General features: G+C 64.7%; 1 protein-coding gene across 3 annotated transcripts; it reads right to left on the bottom strand.

The window, feature by feature from the left end:
- Positions 1-6,964: 6,964 nt before the first annotated feature.
- Positions 6,965-18,133, bottom strand: STAT3 (signal transducer and activator of transcription 3). 3 transcript variants are annotated; one of them, XM_061367037.1, is made up of 24 exons: positions 18,057-18,133; positions 13,406-13,552; positions 12,774-12,918; positions 12,533-12,631; positions 12,098-12,193; positions 11,932-12,013; positions 11,488-11,582; positions 11,184-11,335; positions 10,650-10,808; positions 10,450-10,542; positions 10,233-10,292; positions 9,948-9,977; positions 9,747-9,840; positions 9,615-9,662; positions 9,431-9,514; positions 9,245-9,343; positions 8,998-9,133; positions 8,767-8,819; positions 8,587-8,681; positions 8,245-8,384; positions 7,685-7,900; positions 7,518-7,560; positions 7,172-7,284; positions 6,965-7,089 (listed from the first exon to the last, which is right to left on the bottom strand). In XM_061367037.1, exons 2-24 carry the CDS (start codon positions 13,531-13,533, stop codon positions 7,034-7,036), a joined length of 2,316 nt encoding a protein of 771 aa, XP_061223021.1. In that variant the 5' UTR covers positions 13,534-13,552; positions 18,057-18,133; the 3' UTR covers positions 6,965-7,033. The 3 variants fall into 3 exon arrangements, with proteins under 3 accessions (XP_061223021.1, XP_061223018.1, XP_061223019.1); XM_061367034.1 differs by lacking the exon at positions 18,057-18,133 and having other exon boundaries at positions 7,688-7,900; XM_061367035.1 differs by lacking the exons at positions 6,965-7,089; positions 7,172-7,284; positions 18,057-18,133 and having other exon boundaries at positions 7,514-7,560.
- Positions 18,134-18,425: the final 292 nt, after the last annotated feature.

The raw sequence follows: 18,425 nt of genomic DNA, 5'->3' as shown, positions 1-18,425 counted from the left end.
TTGGGACCTCCAAGCGATGCAAATCCCTCTGCAGCTCTGGATGAGCACAGTGCCGAGGTCCCATCTCCCCGTTTCTATTTCCTATTGCTCTTGTATTAGAGCCCTCCTTGCCTCAGGAGTGTGCAGCAGCCACGCACTGAGCCTGGGGCACAGCGCTGTGAGCCCTGAAAGCTGCAGCAGGAGCAAGGCAGGATGCTCGGGGACCTTTGTCCATCCAGCAAAGCCACAACCTGGCCATGGTGCCACGGCCTTGAGGGCTCTGACACCTCCAAACCGCCCTTCTCCAGCCCAGCTCCTCACTGCCTGCCCAGCTCCACGGCCCATGAGATAAGCATCTGTGGGCTGGGCAGGCACCACCCCGGCACCTGCTGCCATGCAAATGCCAGCCACAAACCGGTGCTTTTCAGTTCACCTCCTCCCGGCAGCGCTCGCTGTGCCAGAGCAGCCGGGACCAACGGGATGACCCCAGGGGGATGAGCGGCTCCAGGCCGAGGTGCTCCCAGCTCCCATCAGGTGCTTTGCTGCCTGCGCTCGGGAGGCATCGCATGCACATGGGGCTGACACATCCCTGTGGAGCCACTCCCATGGAGTGCTGGCTGCTGTTCCCAGTGCCCCTGCGGCGCCCCAGGCCCCGTGGGGATGTGATCTGGGACCCCAGCAAGGCAGCCACAGGCAGCCAACATGGGGCCAACATCTCCCGCACGGTCTTTTCCCACTAAGACAAAGGAAAGGAATGGGAACACCAGCGCAAGGACTGCACTCCCTGCCCTCCCTGCCTTGGCTGCAGCGAGTTGCATCACGTGGATGAGCGGCTTTCACAATCCCTGGCCCACATAACCCATCGGCACAGTCATCCAGGCTCCGGCTGCTCCAGCCGAGGGAATCAAGGTCACACGCAACGTCTGTGCCTGTCGGGTCCTGGCCGGGCACAGCAGGATCCGCAGGGTCCCAGGGATGTGGCGCTCCCGGAGACCTGCACGGGCACACAGGCTTGGGAGGGCTGCACGATGGGCACAGAGCATCCCCCCTTCCCTCCCCCCTTCCCTCGCTTCTCATTCCCGTTTGGAAAGGAAAGGGGAAAAGATTGGAAATGGGAGAGTGGGGAGTGCTCCATTGGTGCACGGGGGCAGCGCATCAGCGTCCAGGGGGGTGAATGGGCAGCACCAGCACCTCAGGCAGGGCAGGAGAGACGGACTTTGCAGTCAGCTGCGGACAGCAAAGCGCCTGAGCCCGCTCCCATCCCCGGTGCTGCTGAGTCCCCGTTGCCAGCGGCACCTCTCTTGCACAGGTCCTCAGGAAAGCCTCTGGGATGGCAGCGGGGCGGAGCTGTGGGCAGACGCGTTGTGCTCCCGGAGGAGCTCAGCCGGATGCGCAGGGATGCTGCGTGCCCAGGGCCGGGCGGGAGCTGCCTGGTTGCTTTCCGAGAAACCCGCCCGTGTGCTGGGAGCGGGAGCGCGGCCGAGCGGCCTCTGCCTCTGCGCGGCTTCCCGAGGCTCCGCGGTGCTCCTCAGGAGGGGAGGTGTTGATCGAGGCAGCCTCAGGAGCGGTCCCACGGCCGCTGCCGCCCTTCCCCACAGACAGCCGGTACCAGAGCCTGCTCCGCATCCCTCTGCCGCTCCCGGGGTGCGCGGCTCCCAGGCAGAGCCAAAGCCATCCCCTCAAGGCTGTCAGTGGGGTCTGTCCGAGGGACCCCAACCCCAACCCATCCCTGCTTTGGGACCCACGCACTCCCAGACCCGTGCTGAGGCCTGAAAACCCCGTTGTGACAACGCAGCCCTGCTGATGAAAACCAGATGAATCCCCACATTAGTCACAGCTTCGTGTTTCCCCCCTCGGTCTCAAACGCAGCGAGGGTGAAGCTTTGCCAGGGCTGTGCTGGCACCGCAGCCTCCAGCAGTGTTCACTCCCTGCTCTTCAGACCGGAGCACCATGGGCAGCCACAGGGCTGAGGCTGCTGCGTTGTGATCCCGCTTCCCAAGGCAGCCCCGGGCTGCTCCGGCCCCGCAGGAAGGTGCTGTCCTGGTGCCCGCGCATGGCACATCCCATTTCCTTCACACAGGCCATAAATCCTCCTCCATGGACAGAGGGATGCACCCAGTGCTGCCGAAGCCGCTGGATGCAGGGAAGGGCCGGCCCCACCGTCCCCTGGGACCCAGGCATGAGGCAGAGGGATCGGCCTGGAGCCAGCTGGGCTATTTCTGCTGCAGAGAAGGGATGGAAAGGGAGATCCTATGGGGGAGCCAGCCTGGATGATCCCGGGGCTCAGACCTGCTGGGAGGGAGAAGATGGAAAAGCCAAGGGACAACGGAGTCTGGTGCTGTGGGCAGAGCAGGGCCAGGGCAGACGGCATGGAGATACAGCTGGGAGCTGATGGGCAGGGGAAAGCAGAGGGCACCTGGGAAGCTCATCACATTTGGAAGCTTGTCCCTGCGATGCCTCATGGCAGCAGGAGGGGAGGATCTGCTCCAGCAAAACCTGGGACATGGCACTTTGTCCAAGGGGGAATTTCCACAGGAAACCTCTGCTCCAGACGCTTGGACAAGGCTGGGAACAGCCCCAGCAAACGCTTGGTCTCAGCAGCCACCAGGCACCATTGCATGGGCAAAGGCTCTTTGTTCTCTCCATCACTCATCCAGCTCAGAAACAAACATCCAGGATTCTGCCTGCTGGAAACCTCGGGGCAGCAACAGCCAATGTGGGGCTGCGATGGGAACCAGAGCCCACCCCAGCCTGGGGGCATTGCCAGCACCCACAGCCCAGCTGGGACCAGGGGCACGGGCACCTCGCACCCAGTGTGGGGCTGGGGCAGGCTGGGTCATGGGGGGGCGCAAGGGGCAGCACTTGTCCTCCCACCCCGCATGATGCAGCCATGCATCCCTCGCCGGCGCAGAGCCCGGGTTGCCACAGTAACCGCTCGGTCCCAGCCGGCTCCTGCCATAAACACGCTGCTCAGGTCAGCCCGGTTCAGCGGCGGCCACCCCAGCACCAACAAAGCCTCTGCAGGCAGAGCCGGGGTCCCTGTGCTCCGGTGCGGGATGCAGGGATGCAGGGTGTGGGGTGCAGGATGCGGGATGTGGGGTGCAGGATGCTGGATGCAGGATGTGGGATGTGGGGTGCAGGATGTGGGATGCAGGGTGAGGGATGCAGGGTGCTGGATGCAGGGTGCGGGATGCAGGGTGAGGGATGCAGGGTGAGGGATGCAGGGTGCGGGATGCAGGGTGAGGGATGCAGGGTGTTGGATGCAGGATGCTGGCTGTGGACTGGCACAGCCAAGCATGGGTAGGCCCAAGCGGCAGGAATAGGAGTCAGCAGCTGGGTCTGAGGAGGAAGCAGAAAGGGAGTGAAAGCAGGAACCTGAAAGTGAGAACAGCCCCGAATGTGCCAGGGCTGGGCACTGCCCCCATCATGGCTGAGCTGGAGCGATGGTGACTGGGCAGCTCGGAGGGGAAGGCCCAGTGGGGCAAGGCAGGGACCACTGTGGGGCACATCCCATGGGTCTGGCTCCTGTGCTCAGAGCAGGGGCTTGCCTCTGGGGACAACAGTAGGGGGCAGCTCACCCCCCCTGCGCTGGTGGGATTCCAGTGGAATGGATGTGCCTGGATGCAGGGATGCAGCGGGATGCAGGGACTCCCATCCCTGCTAACAGCAGTGTGGTGCTAACAGACACCAAGGAACCGTGTGCCTGCATGGGCAATGGTGCCGGCACAGGGAGATGCCACGCTCGGCTCCAGGGTGGGATGAGCAGGGAACGGGCAGGTTGTGTCCCCCAGGCAGCGGTGGGGCTGGCGATGGTGGCACTTGGGGACCGCGCTGTGCTGCGGGGCTGACCTCTGGCACAGCTGGCAGCGGTGCCACCGCGGGGACCTTGCTTGGCTCTGCTCTGCTCTGCTCTGCTGTGCTCGAGTGATGCAATATTTGACTGTTGTTTTACAAGTGCTGGAGGCACCCAGGGCTCCTGCTCCGCAGCTCGGCCCGAAGCCACCCTCGACGAGGGAGTGATGAGGAGGAGGCTTCGTTGGGTGCTCGGAGCAGAGCAGCCACCGTTCCCATGCCCCCTTGACAGCCACACACACCGCACAGGGCACGGGTGGAGGGGGAGACCGCAGCAGACGTGGCCCCTGCAAACCAGCAGGTACAGAGCAGCCCTGGGCACAGGCCAGGGTCCTGCCGTGCTCGGATCCCTGGCTGCCGGTTCATCCCTAGGGAACAGCCAGCGCTGCACCGGCCGGGGGCCAGCAGCACCCTGGGGTTTGGTCCCACAGCTCCGGGTCCCCACATCCCTGGCAGGTGGCTGCCCCATTCATCCCCATCCCCATCCCAAGCGGCTTATCTGCATCTGGAGACCCCTAATCCGTCGCTTGGCTCAGACACCATCCCTGCTGCGCTGAGGGGGGGGCCATGGCACAGGGGAAGGAGCAAACCCCCCTGTGACCTCCTTTTGGAGCCACTCCAACCCCATTCCTGCAGCACCCACAGGGGCTCGGGGCAGCAGAAGGGGATGGGGTCGGTGTTGAGTGCCCGGCGCTGCCTGGCCCAGGGACCTTCCTCCAGTGCAAATCAGGCCGCGGCACTCACCCAGCCCGATGCCAACCGGAGCCTGCGGAGCGCAAGCCCCGAGATCAGATCAGATCAGCGGCAAATTAACCCCATAGTGAAGGGCCAGGCCCCCCCGGGGTAAACGCAGGGAGCGGGGCAGGTTCCGACAGGGATGCGGTGGGGCGTGTGGGCGCAGGGAGATAAGCAAGCAGTTATCTGCCGGAGCGCGGGACGGGACGCGGCGTTCCCGGCTGCAAACGGTTGCGGCAACCCCAGGCTTTGCATAGTGGTAGGAAAATTCCTCGGTCGGGGGTTTTCCAGCGCGTCCTGCAGCTGGCGGAGGGGAGCTGGGAACCACCGAGGGGAAGGGAAGAGGGGTCCCTGGGGCTGGGCTGGGCCGGGTTTCCCGTGTGAGGAATGGGGGGGATGATCCGTGTGAGCCCTGCGGCTGCCTCGGGCGCAGGAATGGGGCTGCCAGCGCCCTGGCTGGGGCTAAGGGGGAAATGGGGGGTCCTGGTGGGGCCGGCTCCCAGAGCAGGCCCAGGGAATGGCTCCAGTGCCATCTCCATCCAGCAGCTCAACCAAGCCCAGTGCAGGCGGTTCCATTGGGGTGCATTGGTGAGCAGGCCCTGCCTGCAACACCCTGTGCTGACAGCAATGAGCTCCCACTTGGCCTCACCAGACCCCAAACCCTGCAGGCGATGCCGGTGCCTCGTGGGCAGCACATGGGGGTCTGGCTGCTCTCAGCACATCCTCACTTTGCCCTGCAGAGCCCAGGCCCTGCTGCCCCAACCAGGGTTAAAGGACAGGGGTGGGATGGAGCAGCATGCACCCCCCCCCCCCCCGCCCCTGGTGCCATGGGGCAGCCCCATGGCAGAGCCGTAGCACTGGCACCACCACGGCCTCATCCCCCCAGCCCTGACGCAAGCGGAGGGGCCGTGGTTGGTGCCATCCCCCCCGGTGCCCCCCAGTGCCCCCAGCAGGGCCCTGCCGAGCCCCGATAAGGGCCGAGCCATGGCCCCCGCAGCGCCGGAGCAAACCGCAGGCTGACGTCAGGGCTGACGGGGGCCCCGGTTCCCGGCGCGGGGCCCAGCACCAGCTTCAGAGCCTTTTATTGTGGAGAACGTCAGAGCCGGGCGCTACAGCAATAAAATATACCAAAAATAAACCTTTGTCGAGGCCCGGGGCTGCAGAGGCACCGCACGGGCACGGCCCCCACCGCATCGCCCCCACCGCATCGCCCCCACCGCATCGCCGCCACCGCATCGCCCCCACCGCATCGCCCCCACCGCATCGCCCCCACCGCATCGCCCCCACCGCATCGCCCCCACCGCATCGCCCCCACCGCATCGCCCCCACCGCATCGCTCCCCCGGCGCACGGAGCCCGCAGCCTGCCCGCACGCAGCCAAAGGCCCCTGCCAGGGCTCCAGTGCTGCTGTTACCCACAGCCCCATTCACACCGGGGTTGGGATGGGGGGGGGCGGCTTTCCCCATTGGGAAATGGGCTCCCCTCTTTCTGGTAACTACAGCCCCCCTCGGGGCAGCAGCTTCCCCCTGCCCTGCATCCCCTGTGCAAGGAAACCTGCCCCGGGCTGCACCCGGGTCTCTACTGAGCGCTGGCCCTAGCTCCATCCTGCTCCCCCCAGCTCTTGCCCCCTCCTGCCTTAGCAGTGACAGCCAAACCTCCAGCACCACCGGCACAAGCTGCAACCCCTCTGCCGGGGCCAGCACCAGCCATGGCCCCGGCCCGGCCATCCATTGCCATCACACTGGCTCCATCTCCTGTCCTCCCCCCAGGTCCAATGGGGCAGCAAGGGCACTGCCTGCTCCAGCCTGGCCCCAGGGCGAGCCGCGGCCGGGGCAGCCACTGTGGTGATACCCAGGTCCCAGAACAGAGCCAAGATGCGAATGCTGCTTGCTCACAAGCATGCAGTGGTGCTCGGGACACAGCCCTGCCCCAGGGCAGCCGCTGCACCACACGTTAAAGGCTGCCCCAGCCGGAGCTCTGCACCCGCAGCAGGAAGCCGGTGGCAAGAGCAGGCCCCCCAAACCCCCTGCCCATGGCAAAGGCCAGGCTGAGCCCGCACAGCATCACCTGCAGGGCCCACGGGCAGCAGCTCCGAGCCCCCCATTGAACCCCTGCTGCAGGGCAGGAAAGCGGAGCGGGGGCAAACCCAGGCTCCTGCAGTGCCCATGGGCTGCTGGCGTCAGGCAGGCAGGGGAGCAGCTTCCAGCAGCAGGGAGCAGGGCCGGGGCTGCAGAAGCTGTGTACAGAGGGGGGCTGCGGGCGGAGGGGAAGAGGCACTTGAATGAGCAAACCAAGAGTAAAAAAGGGGCAGGGAAGGCAATAGAAAAGGTTCATCCCCCCCCGCGGAGCACTGAGGTCACACGAGGGCTCCGTGGTGAGGCCCCGGCCCCGAGCATGAGTGAGACCGGGGGGGGGCTCTGTGGGGATGGGAGCCGCATCCTGGGGGTCCCGCAGGCGCTGGCAGCCCCTCACATGGGCGAGGAGGCACATTCGGGGGTCAGCTCCATGTCGAAGGTCAGCGACTCTGCAGGGAGACCCAGGTGGAGGTTATGGGACCCATGTGTGTGTCGTCCCCCCCCCCCGGTGCCGTGCCCCACCGGACTCACCAAACTGCCCCCCGGTGTTGGCCTCCGCTCCCTCGCTGGTGCTGCCGAACTGCATGAGCGTGTCCAGGGTGCGGGGGGACATGGGCAGGTCGATGGTGTTGCTGAAGGAGGTGCTGCGAGAGGAGGGGTCAGGGCTTGGATGGAGGCCCCCGATGGGCCCCAGGGCACGGCTCAGCCGCTCCCGAGAGCTCCACACAGGAAAGGGGCCCCGGGAGGGGAAGGCCGGGCTGGGGCGCGGGCAGAGAGGAGCCCAGCGGTACCCAGACAGCACCCACATCCCCCCCCAAAGCAAGGCTGAGCACACAAACACCCCCCAGCCCTCCCAGGCAACGCCAGGAGCACTCACGGGGTGACACAGATGAACTTGGTCTTCAGATAGGGAGCAGCACCTGCGCAGGAGCAGCGGGGTCAGCAGGCACCCAAGGAGGAGCCCACCCCTCATCCCGCACCATGGTGTGCTCGGTGGGGTCCAGCACCCAGCAGTGGCACAGGGGAGCACAGAAAGCCAACAACTACCTGAGTCAGTGGCTTCAGAGTGCTCCTGGCTCTCGGAGCGGCAGTACTTCCCAAAGGCCTCCTCCTTGGGGATGTCTGGGTACAGGTACACCAGCGGGGACACCAGGATGTTGGTGGCATCCATGATCTTGTAGCCCATGATGATCTCGGCGAAGGACATGTTGTTCAGCTGCTGCTTGGTGTAAGGCTCCACAGACTGGATCTGGGTCTTCCCTGTACAAGGAGACTTTTGACACGGGGCAAGACACCCATGTTCCCCAAACACCCCAGGAGCAGCGGGGATGGGAGCAGCCTGGGGCCATGCTCAGCATCACAACGCACCCAGAGGAGCGGGGCAGGACAGGGACCTGGTGGTGCTTTCAGTGCCATGGAAAGCTGCACCAACACGGGTGGCCCATGGGCAGGACACCCAGCAAAGGGCACCCAGGCTCAGAGAGCTAACGTAGGCAGGGTGCTTGGCAGGACAAAGAACAGATGGGGTACAAGGAGGGTCCAAGCCCCCTTCAGAGCCAGGAAGGCTCCCAGGCAGCCAGGGCAGCGAGGGGGGAGCCACGCACCGCTGATGTCCTTCTCCACCCACGTGAAGGTGATGCCACCCTCCTTGCTGCTCTCGCTGAACCGCAGCAGGAAGGTGCCCGGGGGCTTGGTGCTCAGGATCGCTCGCTCCCGCTCCTTGCTGATGAAGCCCATGATGTACCTGGGCAGCAGGAAGCAGGGAGAGGTCAGGATAGCAGGGCAGCTATTGCAGGGTGTGAGCCACCACCAGGGCCACCCCCGCGCAGGGATCCCCAAGGGGGTTCTGCTCTGAACCAGGCAATAAGAGAGAAAACGCTTCCCACTCCATCAGCACGGTGGGACCCTGCCCAAGGCCCCGTTGGGATCTCTGGAGCAATGCTCACCCTTCATTCCACAGCGCCAGGATGTACTTTTTCACCAGGTCGATGATGTTGTCCAGCCAGACCCAGAAGGAGAAGCCTTTGCCAGCCATGTTCTCCTGAGGAGGAGGGCAGGGAGGCTGTGAGCCTTGGAGGAAGGGGAGAGCCCAGGGGAGGCGCTCAGCAGGAGGGAGGAGGTTGTACCTTGCAGAACTTGGCCCAGGTGATCTGGCAGCCGGAGTAATTCACACCGGGGCCTGGCAGAGAACACGAGCATCGGTGTTTAGGGAAGAGCTGCTCTTCCAAAGCCAGCAGCTCCAGGAGCAGCCCCAGGTTCGTGTTGTTTGGCAGAGAACCAGGAACTGAGGGTGCAGCTGCTTCCCAAGCACACAGCCCTGCTCGAGCACACACACAGGGACACACACAGCGGGTTACCTAGGAGCTTCTCTGCCAGGGTCGTCAGCTGCTCGATGCTGAGGCCGCGCTTGGTGGTGGAGGAGAACTGCCAGCTCAGCACCTCTGCCACCTGGTCCCACGTCCCGATGGGGGGCTTGGTGAAGAAGTTCACGTTCTGCACAAGGGGAAGCACCAGCCCTGAGCAGGACGTGGGGCAGGAGCAGGGCCGGGTCCTGCTCCAGCCTTGTCCCATGTCCTAAAGCTGCCCCGCAGTGCCCGGCCCTACCTTGGGGTTGTTGGTGAGCATGTTGTACCACAGGATGGAGGCCCAGGCATTTGGCATCTGGCAGATGTTGGAGATGACCACCACAGGCAGCGAGTGGGTCTGCAAGGACAGGATGTGACCTGGACATCACCCAGGGCTCCCCTGCTCCCAGCCCCATGGCAGTGCAGGTAGGAACCCCCAGCTCACCTCCAGGTCGATCTTCAGCCCCTGGTGATACACCTCTGTCTCGAAGGTGATGAGGTGCAGCTCCTCCGTGACTATGAGCGAGGCCTGGGGTGGAAGCGCACAGTGAGCAGGCAGGAGCTTGGCCATGAGGCCCCGGGGCTGGCTGGAAGGGAAGGGCTCTCCCAGCCAGGACGCCAGCACTCACATCGCAGTTGGCTCGGCCTCCGTTCCCGCAGCGCTGCTCCCGCAGGGTCTGTGGGCAGAGGGGACGGGCTGGGGTGACACCGCAACAGCGCCCACCCGCAGCAGGAGCGGCCCGAGGGCCTGCGGTACCTACCAGGTGCTTGAACTCAGCCGAGAGGCTGCCGTTGTTGGACTCCTCCATGTTCATGACCTTGGTGTTTGTGCCCAGGATGTTAAACTTGCGGGACCTCAAGAGAGGGAGGACAGAGCGGGGCTGACGGCGCTGCCAGAGCGGAGGCGCCAGCGGGGGCTTTGCCAAAGGAAGCCAGGAAAGCCCCCAAACCGCTGCACTTACCCCCGGAGTGCTGCAACGTCCCCCGAGTCCCTAGGGAAGGGGAGAGAGACGCCGGTCATGGCCATGGCCTTCCCATACTGATGCAGACAGGGCTGCTGCATCACTGCGTGGAGCCCCACAAGCCCCACAAGCTGTCCCCCACCATGGCAATGAACCCTCAGCACCACCCCACACCCCCCGAGGGACACCCTCGGTGCAGGGATGGAGCCTGACTCAAGGAGAGCAGAATAAGTCCCACCCCAGTAAGTCCCCCCCGCACCAGCAGGATCAGAGCAAGGGACTCACTTGTCGATGCAGACTTTGATCTTCAGCTGATAGTTCAGCTCTGGGAACTTGACCAACAACCTGCAGAGGGGCAGCAGAGGCAGAGGGTGAGCATCCTGCACCACTCCAGTTCACTGCAGCACCTTCAGAGGCTGCAGAGCCGCTGTGTGGGCAGCACTGGTGGCCCCAGCAGCAGCACCCTTCACAGCACCCCACCCACTGCAGGGCACTGACCCACCTGACTTTGGTGGTGAACTGCACCCCGGTTTTGATGACCAGGGGCCGGTCGGGGTGCATGGGCATGCAGGGCTGCCTCTCCACGACGAAAGCGCTGCAGGGGAAAGGCATCAGAACCACACTCACCCTCAGGCCTCATCCAGACACTCAATGCCCCCCCTCTCCAGCCCATGCCTGTGACCAGGGACTGCCCATCAGCACCTTTTCATCAGGTTCCGGAACAGGTCCACGATGCGCTCCTCCAGCATGGGCCGGTGCTGGACAATGGGGTCACCCTTGTAGGACACTTTCTGCTGCAGCTCTTCCAACTTCTTGATCTGCTGCCGGGTCTGTAGCTGTGATTCGGCAAGAGAGGTTATCCTAGGGGAGCAGGAGGAACCAGCGTCAGCTCTGGCTGCAGAGCCCCCCCTCTGCCCTTGCTTGTGCGAGACAGGACCAGCAGAGAACAGAACGTGCCCACGGCTCCCAGCCCAGGGCACTCATTACAAAAGGAACCCCCAGGTTGTGCAGAGACACATCTGGAACCTCTCACAGCAGCCCTAACCCCCCCCAGGCCTGGGGCTAACCACTCCAATGGCCACTGCTGGGGATCAGCCTGCCTAAGGGGTTACCTCTCCCCGTGCAGGCACCAGAAGCCCATTTGCAAGGCTGTTTCCATGGGTAGGAGCTCATGTGCACTGCAGGGCTTGGAACGGCTCCTCCCTAGGGCCTGCTGCAGCCCCAGGCAGCTCTCACCAGTTCTCCAGGCGGTCTAAGCAGATGTTGGGGGGGCCGCCAATGCAGGCAATCTGCTGCCGTCTCTTCCAGTCCGCCAGCTCCTCATCTGCCAGCATCTTCTGCACATACTCCATGGCCGAGAGCAGCCCAGCCAGCTCGCTCACAATGCCCTGGGGAGGCAGAGAGCAGAACCATCACCCCCTCTGAGCCACGCACCCCCAGACAGGCCTGCGGTCCCAGCCTGCGCTCAGCTCCGGCCATGCACAGACACCAAAGTCAGCCTTGGGGAAAAGGGCATCCCCAGAGCAGCTCCACCACGCACCCTTCGCATCTGGTCCAGCGCCGTCAGCATCTGCTCCAGCTGCTGCATCTTCTGCCGGGTCACGGACTGGTTGTTTCCATTCAGATCCTGCATGTCTGTGCACGGGGGGAGACCTCAGGGACTGCTCCTACCCACCCAACATCACACACACCAACCGCTTCAACCTCCAAGGAGCAGGCAGCTTCGAAAGCCTCCACCAGTTAAGCACTATCACCTCCACAAGGCATTCCTTTGCTCCCAGGCAGAGCTCTGGCTCAGCTCCCCCGCAGGCAGAGTCAGTGGCAGAAACAAAGGAGGTTTCTCCAATTGCCATGCAAATGCCCTGAGCCTAAGCCACCCTTCTGACTCGGGGAGGAGGCACTGGGAGGGCTGGAACATGCCCTCCAGCATGTTTCTGTGCAGGAACACACTTTGGTTCACCAGGTGCTAATGAGCTCCCATTACCTCCTTGGCTTTTCAAAGTCTTGTAGTTAAAATCAAAGTCATCCTGGAGATTCTCCACCACTTTCATCTTCTGCTCCAGATCCTGCAAGGCAAGAGATGGGGATTTATTCAAAGTACTAAATCACTGCGGTGGGGAAGGGAGAAGGTGCTGAGGCAGCACACGTACCTGCACCCTCTTCCTCACATCCTGCAGGTGCTGCTCCAGCATCTGCTGCTTTTCTGTCACCACAGCTGCTGTGGGATGCGTGGCCTGTCCCCCTTGCTGCGGAGGGGACAAGGAGGGCATGAGAACAGGGCCATGGCTCCCCTGCACCCAGAGGGGTCTTCATCCCCTCCGTTAAGGAAAGCCAGTGCAGCTGCTCCCTTGCAGCGAAGTGCACCCAAGCAAGTGGCGAGGAGAGATGGATGCACAAAGCAAAGAGCCACCCTGGCTGCATCCTGGAGGGAAGCCGCTGCTGCCTCATCACCCACGGCAGCCAAACCACCCCTCAGCACGAAGCAGCTTTGTTACTGAAGGGAGCACAGGGGGAGCAGCAGCTGCAGCACCGAGTCCTGCCCGGGCTGCGGTGGAGGCCCCAGGACACCCACCCAAGCCACTGACCTGGGCTGCGGTGGCCGCGGTCTGGAGGAGCCGGGACTCTTCCCAGAGGCAGCGAGCCACGATGCGGGCGATCTCCATCGGCTTCTCCAGGTACCTGCTCTGTAAGAGGAGTCAAAGGGCCCCCGAGGTCAGCAGGCACAAAGGCACGGCCTAACCCCTGCCCTCCCCGCATCCTTTATGGCCACGGGTCATGAAGGCCACCAGCCTCCCACCGGTGCCAAGCCAGCGCCCCCCCTCTCACCTGCAGGAACTGCTTGATGCGCCGCAGGTTGTGCTGGTAGAGGACGTTGGACTCCTGCAGGAAGCGGCTGTACTGCTGGTCGATCTCCCCCAGCAGGTTGTGGAACACCAGTGTGGCATGGGACTCCTTGCTGGCAGCATATGCCCTGTGCAGGCAGGGCAGAGCCCTGGGTGCCAGCACGGGGCAAGGGGCAGGCAGCTCCGGTGCAGTTTAACCCCCAGCCACTTCCTAACCTGCACGGGAGGAGCAGGCCTGGCCTGCTTCATCAATGAACCGAGCCCTCGGACTGTGCCTGCGGGCAGGGCGATGAGGAGGTTTTGGGCTTGGGCTTAAAGTGTGGCCTTAAGCCAGGGGACAGCACCCGAGCACCTCAGCAGCCCCCCGTACTCTCTGGATGGGATCCAGGCACCGGTATCTGCATCAAGCTCACTTACAGCAGGGGTCAATGTCAGCCAGCCCTGGATGGGGACACCTCTGCTTTGGAGCTCCCCTTCCCCTGAGCTGGGGTCTGCACCACGCACACCGAGTCCTGCTCCCCTTTACCTCTCAGGGAAGCAAGAGAGCTCCCCACAGCCCCCAGTGCCTCCTGCACCCAGGCTGGGTGTCCCAATGGGTGTTTCACAAGGACTTACCAGTCCTGGCTCTCAATCCACGGGGCCAGGAACTGCCGGAGCTCCATGGGAAAGCTGTCGCTGTAGAGCTGGTGGAGCTGCTCCAGGTACCGCGTGTCGAGCTGCTGCAGCTGGTTCCATTGTGCCATCCTGGCCAGCTCCGGAGACCTGCTGGGATGGGCACGCTCAGAGCTGGCACCGGGGCCTCCAGGCTCCTCCTGCCACTGGTTCACACCCAGCCATGGCCACTGCTGCTGGTGGGGCAGCACCGGAGACAGCCAGGACACCGGGAGGGCCGACACGGGCAGTGCCAAGGGGACCGGGTCCCCAGAGCGCCCAAGGGATGAGCCCAAGGCCGGTGTCCCTGCAGAGCCCATCTCACATCCAGGAGCTGGATCCGGAGCCAGCAGCCCTGGGACCAACCCCGGTTTGTGCCTCCGGGCTGGGATCGGAGCCGGATCACGGGGAGCTGGAAGCGCAGCCCTGGACTGGGAATAACGGCACCCCCATGGCGGGGAGAGTGGGAAGGAGCAGGTCTGGCTGCGATGGGAAAACCCCTTCACCCCCAGCCCTGCAGTGAGCCCCCCGAGAGCAGCAGCACAGGGGCCCCCGCAGCCGCCCCCACTGCGGAGCTGAACGCAGCCCACGTTGATGCATCCCCTTTGGGACGTTCACCTGGAAGCCCTGAGGTCAGAGAGCAGAGCTCTGATCCCAAGCACGCAGGGGGTGCAGCTCTGGGCTCAATTCAGCCTGGTGAGGACCCCAGGCCAGCGCGGTTCCCAATGCCTGCGGCAGCAAAGCTCTCCCCTGTGGTTCCCTACCTCCCGCAGGGGGAAGGAGGCCTCTTGGAGGTCACCAGTGACAGGGACCAGGCTTTAATGCGGTGCCAGCATCCCCAGGCAGGCTCGGGGCGGGCAGCACAAGCGGGGCTGTGCTCAGGAGGCAGGGAAGGAGCTGCAGAGCTGACAGGAAGGGGAAGGCGGAGACTGCCAGGAAGCAGCAGAGGGGAGGAAGGAGCGATCTGCGGGGCCGTGACTTGGGAAGGGATGGAAGCAAGCGCGGGGCTGCCCCTGCAGGAGCCGGAGCAAGGGCAAAGAGGGGGTGAAGGTGTGGGGATGGGAGGCAGGGAGCAGGGCGGGGGTCAGAGCTGTCAGTGAGGAGGGAGCACGAGGGGGTCGCACCCCACACTGGCAGCACCCGAGGTGCTCTTCTGGAGCATCCCTGCATGCTTTGTGTGCAAGGAGAGGAAGGAGGGGACAAGGCAGGCACTGGCACCGGACATGGAGTTACAGAGGGGTTTAGACCTTCACGGCCACAAGGACAGGAGCAACGTCCCCAGGACATCAACCTTGACCAGCAGACCCGTGGTGCAATCCTCAGAGAGGACCACGTGAGCCAAGCCTGTTCTCACTGGAGGGAGGAGAGATACTGGCCCATGCAAGACCCTGTAAACAAGACGGGCTCCTTCAGCCAGGTCTTGATGTGACAGGGCCTCAGATCAGGGCCCTGCACTGGGCATCCCATCAAAGCCCCCATCCTGCTGTGGGCTCAGCTCTTTGCTGGCCGTTTGAACCGGTGCAGCAGCACTGGGAGCAGCATGTGGGGAGCTTTCAGTGTGGTCCTGGGGCTCCTGGCACAGTGTGAACTTTATGGTGCTGCTGGGGGGAAAACCCAATAAGTGCTTGGAGAGGGCAAGGGCTGAAAACCAACGAGGCACCAGAGTGCCCTGCCCGGGTGGTGAGCGCAGCCTCCTTACTTCCTATTGCACCACAGCAGCCCCGTGCTGCTGCAGCCCCAAGCCAAGGACCGGAACCACTGGGTCCTCATCAGTGGAGCAGATGGATCCCCATCAATGGAGCGGATGGATCCCCATCAATCAGGTGGAGCCCCTGGATCCCCATCAATGGAGCGGATGGATCCCCATCAATCAGGTGGAGCCCCTGGATCCCCATCAATGGAGCGGATGGATCCCCATCAATCAGGTGGAGCCCCTGGATCCCCATCAGTGGAGCGGATGGATCCCCATCAATGGAGCCCCTGGATCCCCATCAATGGAGCCCCTGGGTCCCCATCAATCAGGTGGAGCCCCTGGATCCCCATCAATCAGGTGGAGCCCCTGGGTCCCCATCAATGGAGCGGATGGATCCCCATCAATGGAGCCCCTGGATCCCCATCAATCAGGTGGAGCTGTCTCCTGGAGCAGCTCATGGATGGACTTTGCCCCTCCAGGCTGCAGTAGCCACCTCCCTGCAGCCTTGATCCATGCAGCTCCTCCATAAGCAAGCCACAACCCGGGTCCTTCAGGGCAGTAACGGGAGCCCCCCGGGCCAGGAGGGAGCCCCCCGCGCTGCCACGTGGCGTTTGCACAGGAACCGGCCACTTCTCAGTGCCACAAATAGCGCAGGAGGAGCGGAGCCGCTGCGGCCCCGCTCAGCGCATGCTCTGCACCCGCAGGAAGCTGGTGCCCTGCCAGGCCCCGGCCCCGTGCACCGAGCCCTGGTGTGTGGGGACCGGAGCTGCTCCCAGCAACAGCACCGGGGGCCAAAGGAAGCAGTGCAGAGCACAGCCCCGGTGCCACCGGGAGCAGCAGCCTGGGCCAGGGACCCTGCTCCCCATTGCCAGCAGCTTCACTGCACCCCGGTCCCACCTCCAGGGATGTCTCAGCAGCAGCAGCTCACCCCGGGCTCAAGCAGAGCCTGCCCCGGCCATGCCAATGCACTGCACCGCAGGTGGGATGAGCCTCCCGATGGGTTTGACTCAAGCACAGGCTCCAAGCAGTGTGGCAGCAGTGGGTGGCAGGGGGCAACGCAGCCCTGGGGCGGGCCCGCAGCCCATGAGAGCTGGAGGATGAGGGGAGGCAGCACCGGCTGCGAGCAGGGAGCAGCCAAGCACTGGGCTGAGAGGAGGTGTTGCCTCCTGGAGCACAGCACCGAGCTCCAGCGCCTCCAGCATCAACAGAAGGCAGCCGGGCAGCCCGAAGAACCCATCAAATGGGGGCAAAGGGTCCCTGTGATGCTCTTACTGATGCAGTCACCAGCATGAGGGAAACTGGGATCTAATCAGCCCCGACACCCTGCACAGGAGCCTCTCCCCCCACCAAGGGGAAGCCTTGACCAGGTTGAAAGATTTGAGGCTCGAACCTTTCTGATGGTGCTGGACTCCGTGGTGAGCCTCTGGAGCAGAGCCAGGCAGCACCCAACAGAGCCAGGGCCCCGTGCAGCGCGATGCAAGCTCCAGAGCTCCGAGCAAAGCTGCTATAAGTAGCTCAAGAGCTCAAGTTCATCTTTAGCTCCCTGCCAAGGGCAGAGCACAATGGGCCCAAGCTGTGCCGTGTTCCCAGCTCCGTCACCCCCAGCTGTGCCCGGGTCACGTTCAGTTATCAGCAGTGGGAGCATCACGGCCCCGCTCAGATCCAAGCGGCTGCAGTGACACCGGGCTCCCACACACGCACCCGCAGCCGGATGGAAAGCTGCGCTCCACCAAAGCAGGGGATGGCTCCGGGCAATGCAAGAGCTTCCCAAGGGCTGCTCGGGGAGGACTCGGCTCCAGCTCCTCGGGAGCGGTTCCAAAGCCAGCCCCAGAGGTGGGAAAGCGGAGCAGCGCTGCTGGGATTTGCAGGGATTTGCAAAGGAGAGGGCAGAGCTCCCCAGCCACCCGCACACCTCCCCTGGCTGCTCCTCATCCCAGCTCCCATTGCCCCAGCAGGCACCCCTCCTGCCCCCTGTCACTGTGGGAGCAGCAGGAGAGGCTCCACTGCAGTGCACAGAGCCAGTGGTCACCTCCAGGGTGGAAGCGGGGTTGGCTGCTCTGCCCCAAACACACGGGTAGGGCCAGTGCCCTGCAGCGGCAGCAGGGGTGTGCACACAGAGCCTGGGGGACAAGAGCCATGCACAGCCCAGGGCAACGGCAGGCAGAGCCCTTGGGCAGCTCCACCAGCCACGGGCCGTATTCACCATGCCTGCTCCTCGGTCACTGCATCACCCCTGCCCTGCGGGACGCTCACCCAGCCGAAGCACTGCGGAGCAGCTCTGTGCAAGGGGTTAAAGCTCCACTAGAGATATCAGCCAGGTTCTTCCAGCCCTGCTGCAGGACCCTCCTCTGGTGTCAGTCTTGCTCACGCTGATGAAATGAGCCCTCACCATTTCACAGGCGGCCCCAGGACCTGCTCCAGCCCAGGGTCCAGCCCACAGTGAGACCCCAGCAGGGACACGGGTGTGTGAGCACCCACCACGGACACTGGCACCGGGCCGCAGCTCCTCTGCTCTGGATGCTCTGACCCCCCCAACAGGGTCTGTGCGGGAACAGCCCCAGCTCAAGAGCCCTGGGAGCTGCCCCAGCCCCGCGCTGCGCCTGCTGGGCCCGGGACAGGAAAGAATCCCCGTTACCGCGGGAGGACTGCGCTAATCACTGCCCTGACTGCGACCCGTGCTGCCCCCACCTGCTGCCGGGCGCCGGTGCACGGCGGCCCCGGCTCAGCCCCGCCGCGGGGATTCCAATGCGAACCGGCGAGCACAGGGACCGGGGGCAGCGCCGCGCCCTGGCCCGGCCCGGCCCGGCCAGCTCCGCTCCGTCCGCCACCGGCTCAGCCCAGCCCCCCCCCCCCCCAAGGTACAGCAGCCCCAGCCCCGGCCCCCCCTCGGGGTACAGCGGCCCCGGCCCTCCCCGCGCTCACCGGCGGTCCCGGCGGGGCGGGGCAGCGGCTCCCGGTGCCGGCGGCGATCGCGTCCGGACCCTGCCCGAGTGACGAGAGCCTGCAGCCGCGCGGCCCCGCCCCGCTGCGTCACTCCGGGCGCAGCCAATGGCGGCGCGGCGCTCCCACGGCCCTGCGAGGGACGGGCCCTGACGACCAATCAGCGCGGCCGCCGAGCAGTACGTCACGGCTCTCGGCGGCGCGGGGGGCTGCGCCGTGACGGCTGTTCCCGGATAGCACCGCCTCCCGCCGCAGGGCGGCGCTGGGGAGGGGGCGGTGCGGCAGGGGGGGGCAGCCACTGCCGGGAACGGCCGTGCGGGAAACCCAGCTGAGTTCCGGGCAGCGCCGTGA

The sequence above is a fragment of the Neopsephotus bourkii genome, unplaced genomic scaffold (assembly GCF_033783945.1).
Source record: "Neopsephotus bourkii isolate Nb327-2 ecotype Australia unplaced genomic scaffold, CSIRO-AGI_Nbou_v1 NB_1370, whole genome shotgun sequence".
Lineage (NCBI taxonomy): Eukaryota > Metazoa > Chordata > Aves > Psittaciformes > Psittacidae > Neopsephotus > Neopsephotus bourkii.
Note: the sequence above shows the minus strand (reverse complement) of the source record. Positions and strands in the feature narration are given on the sequence as shown.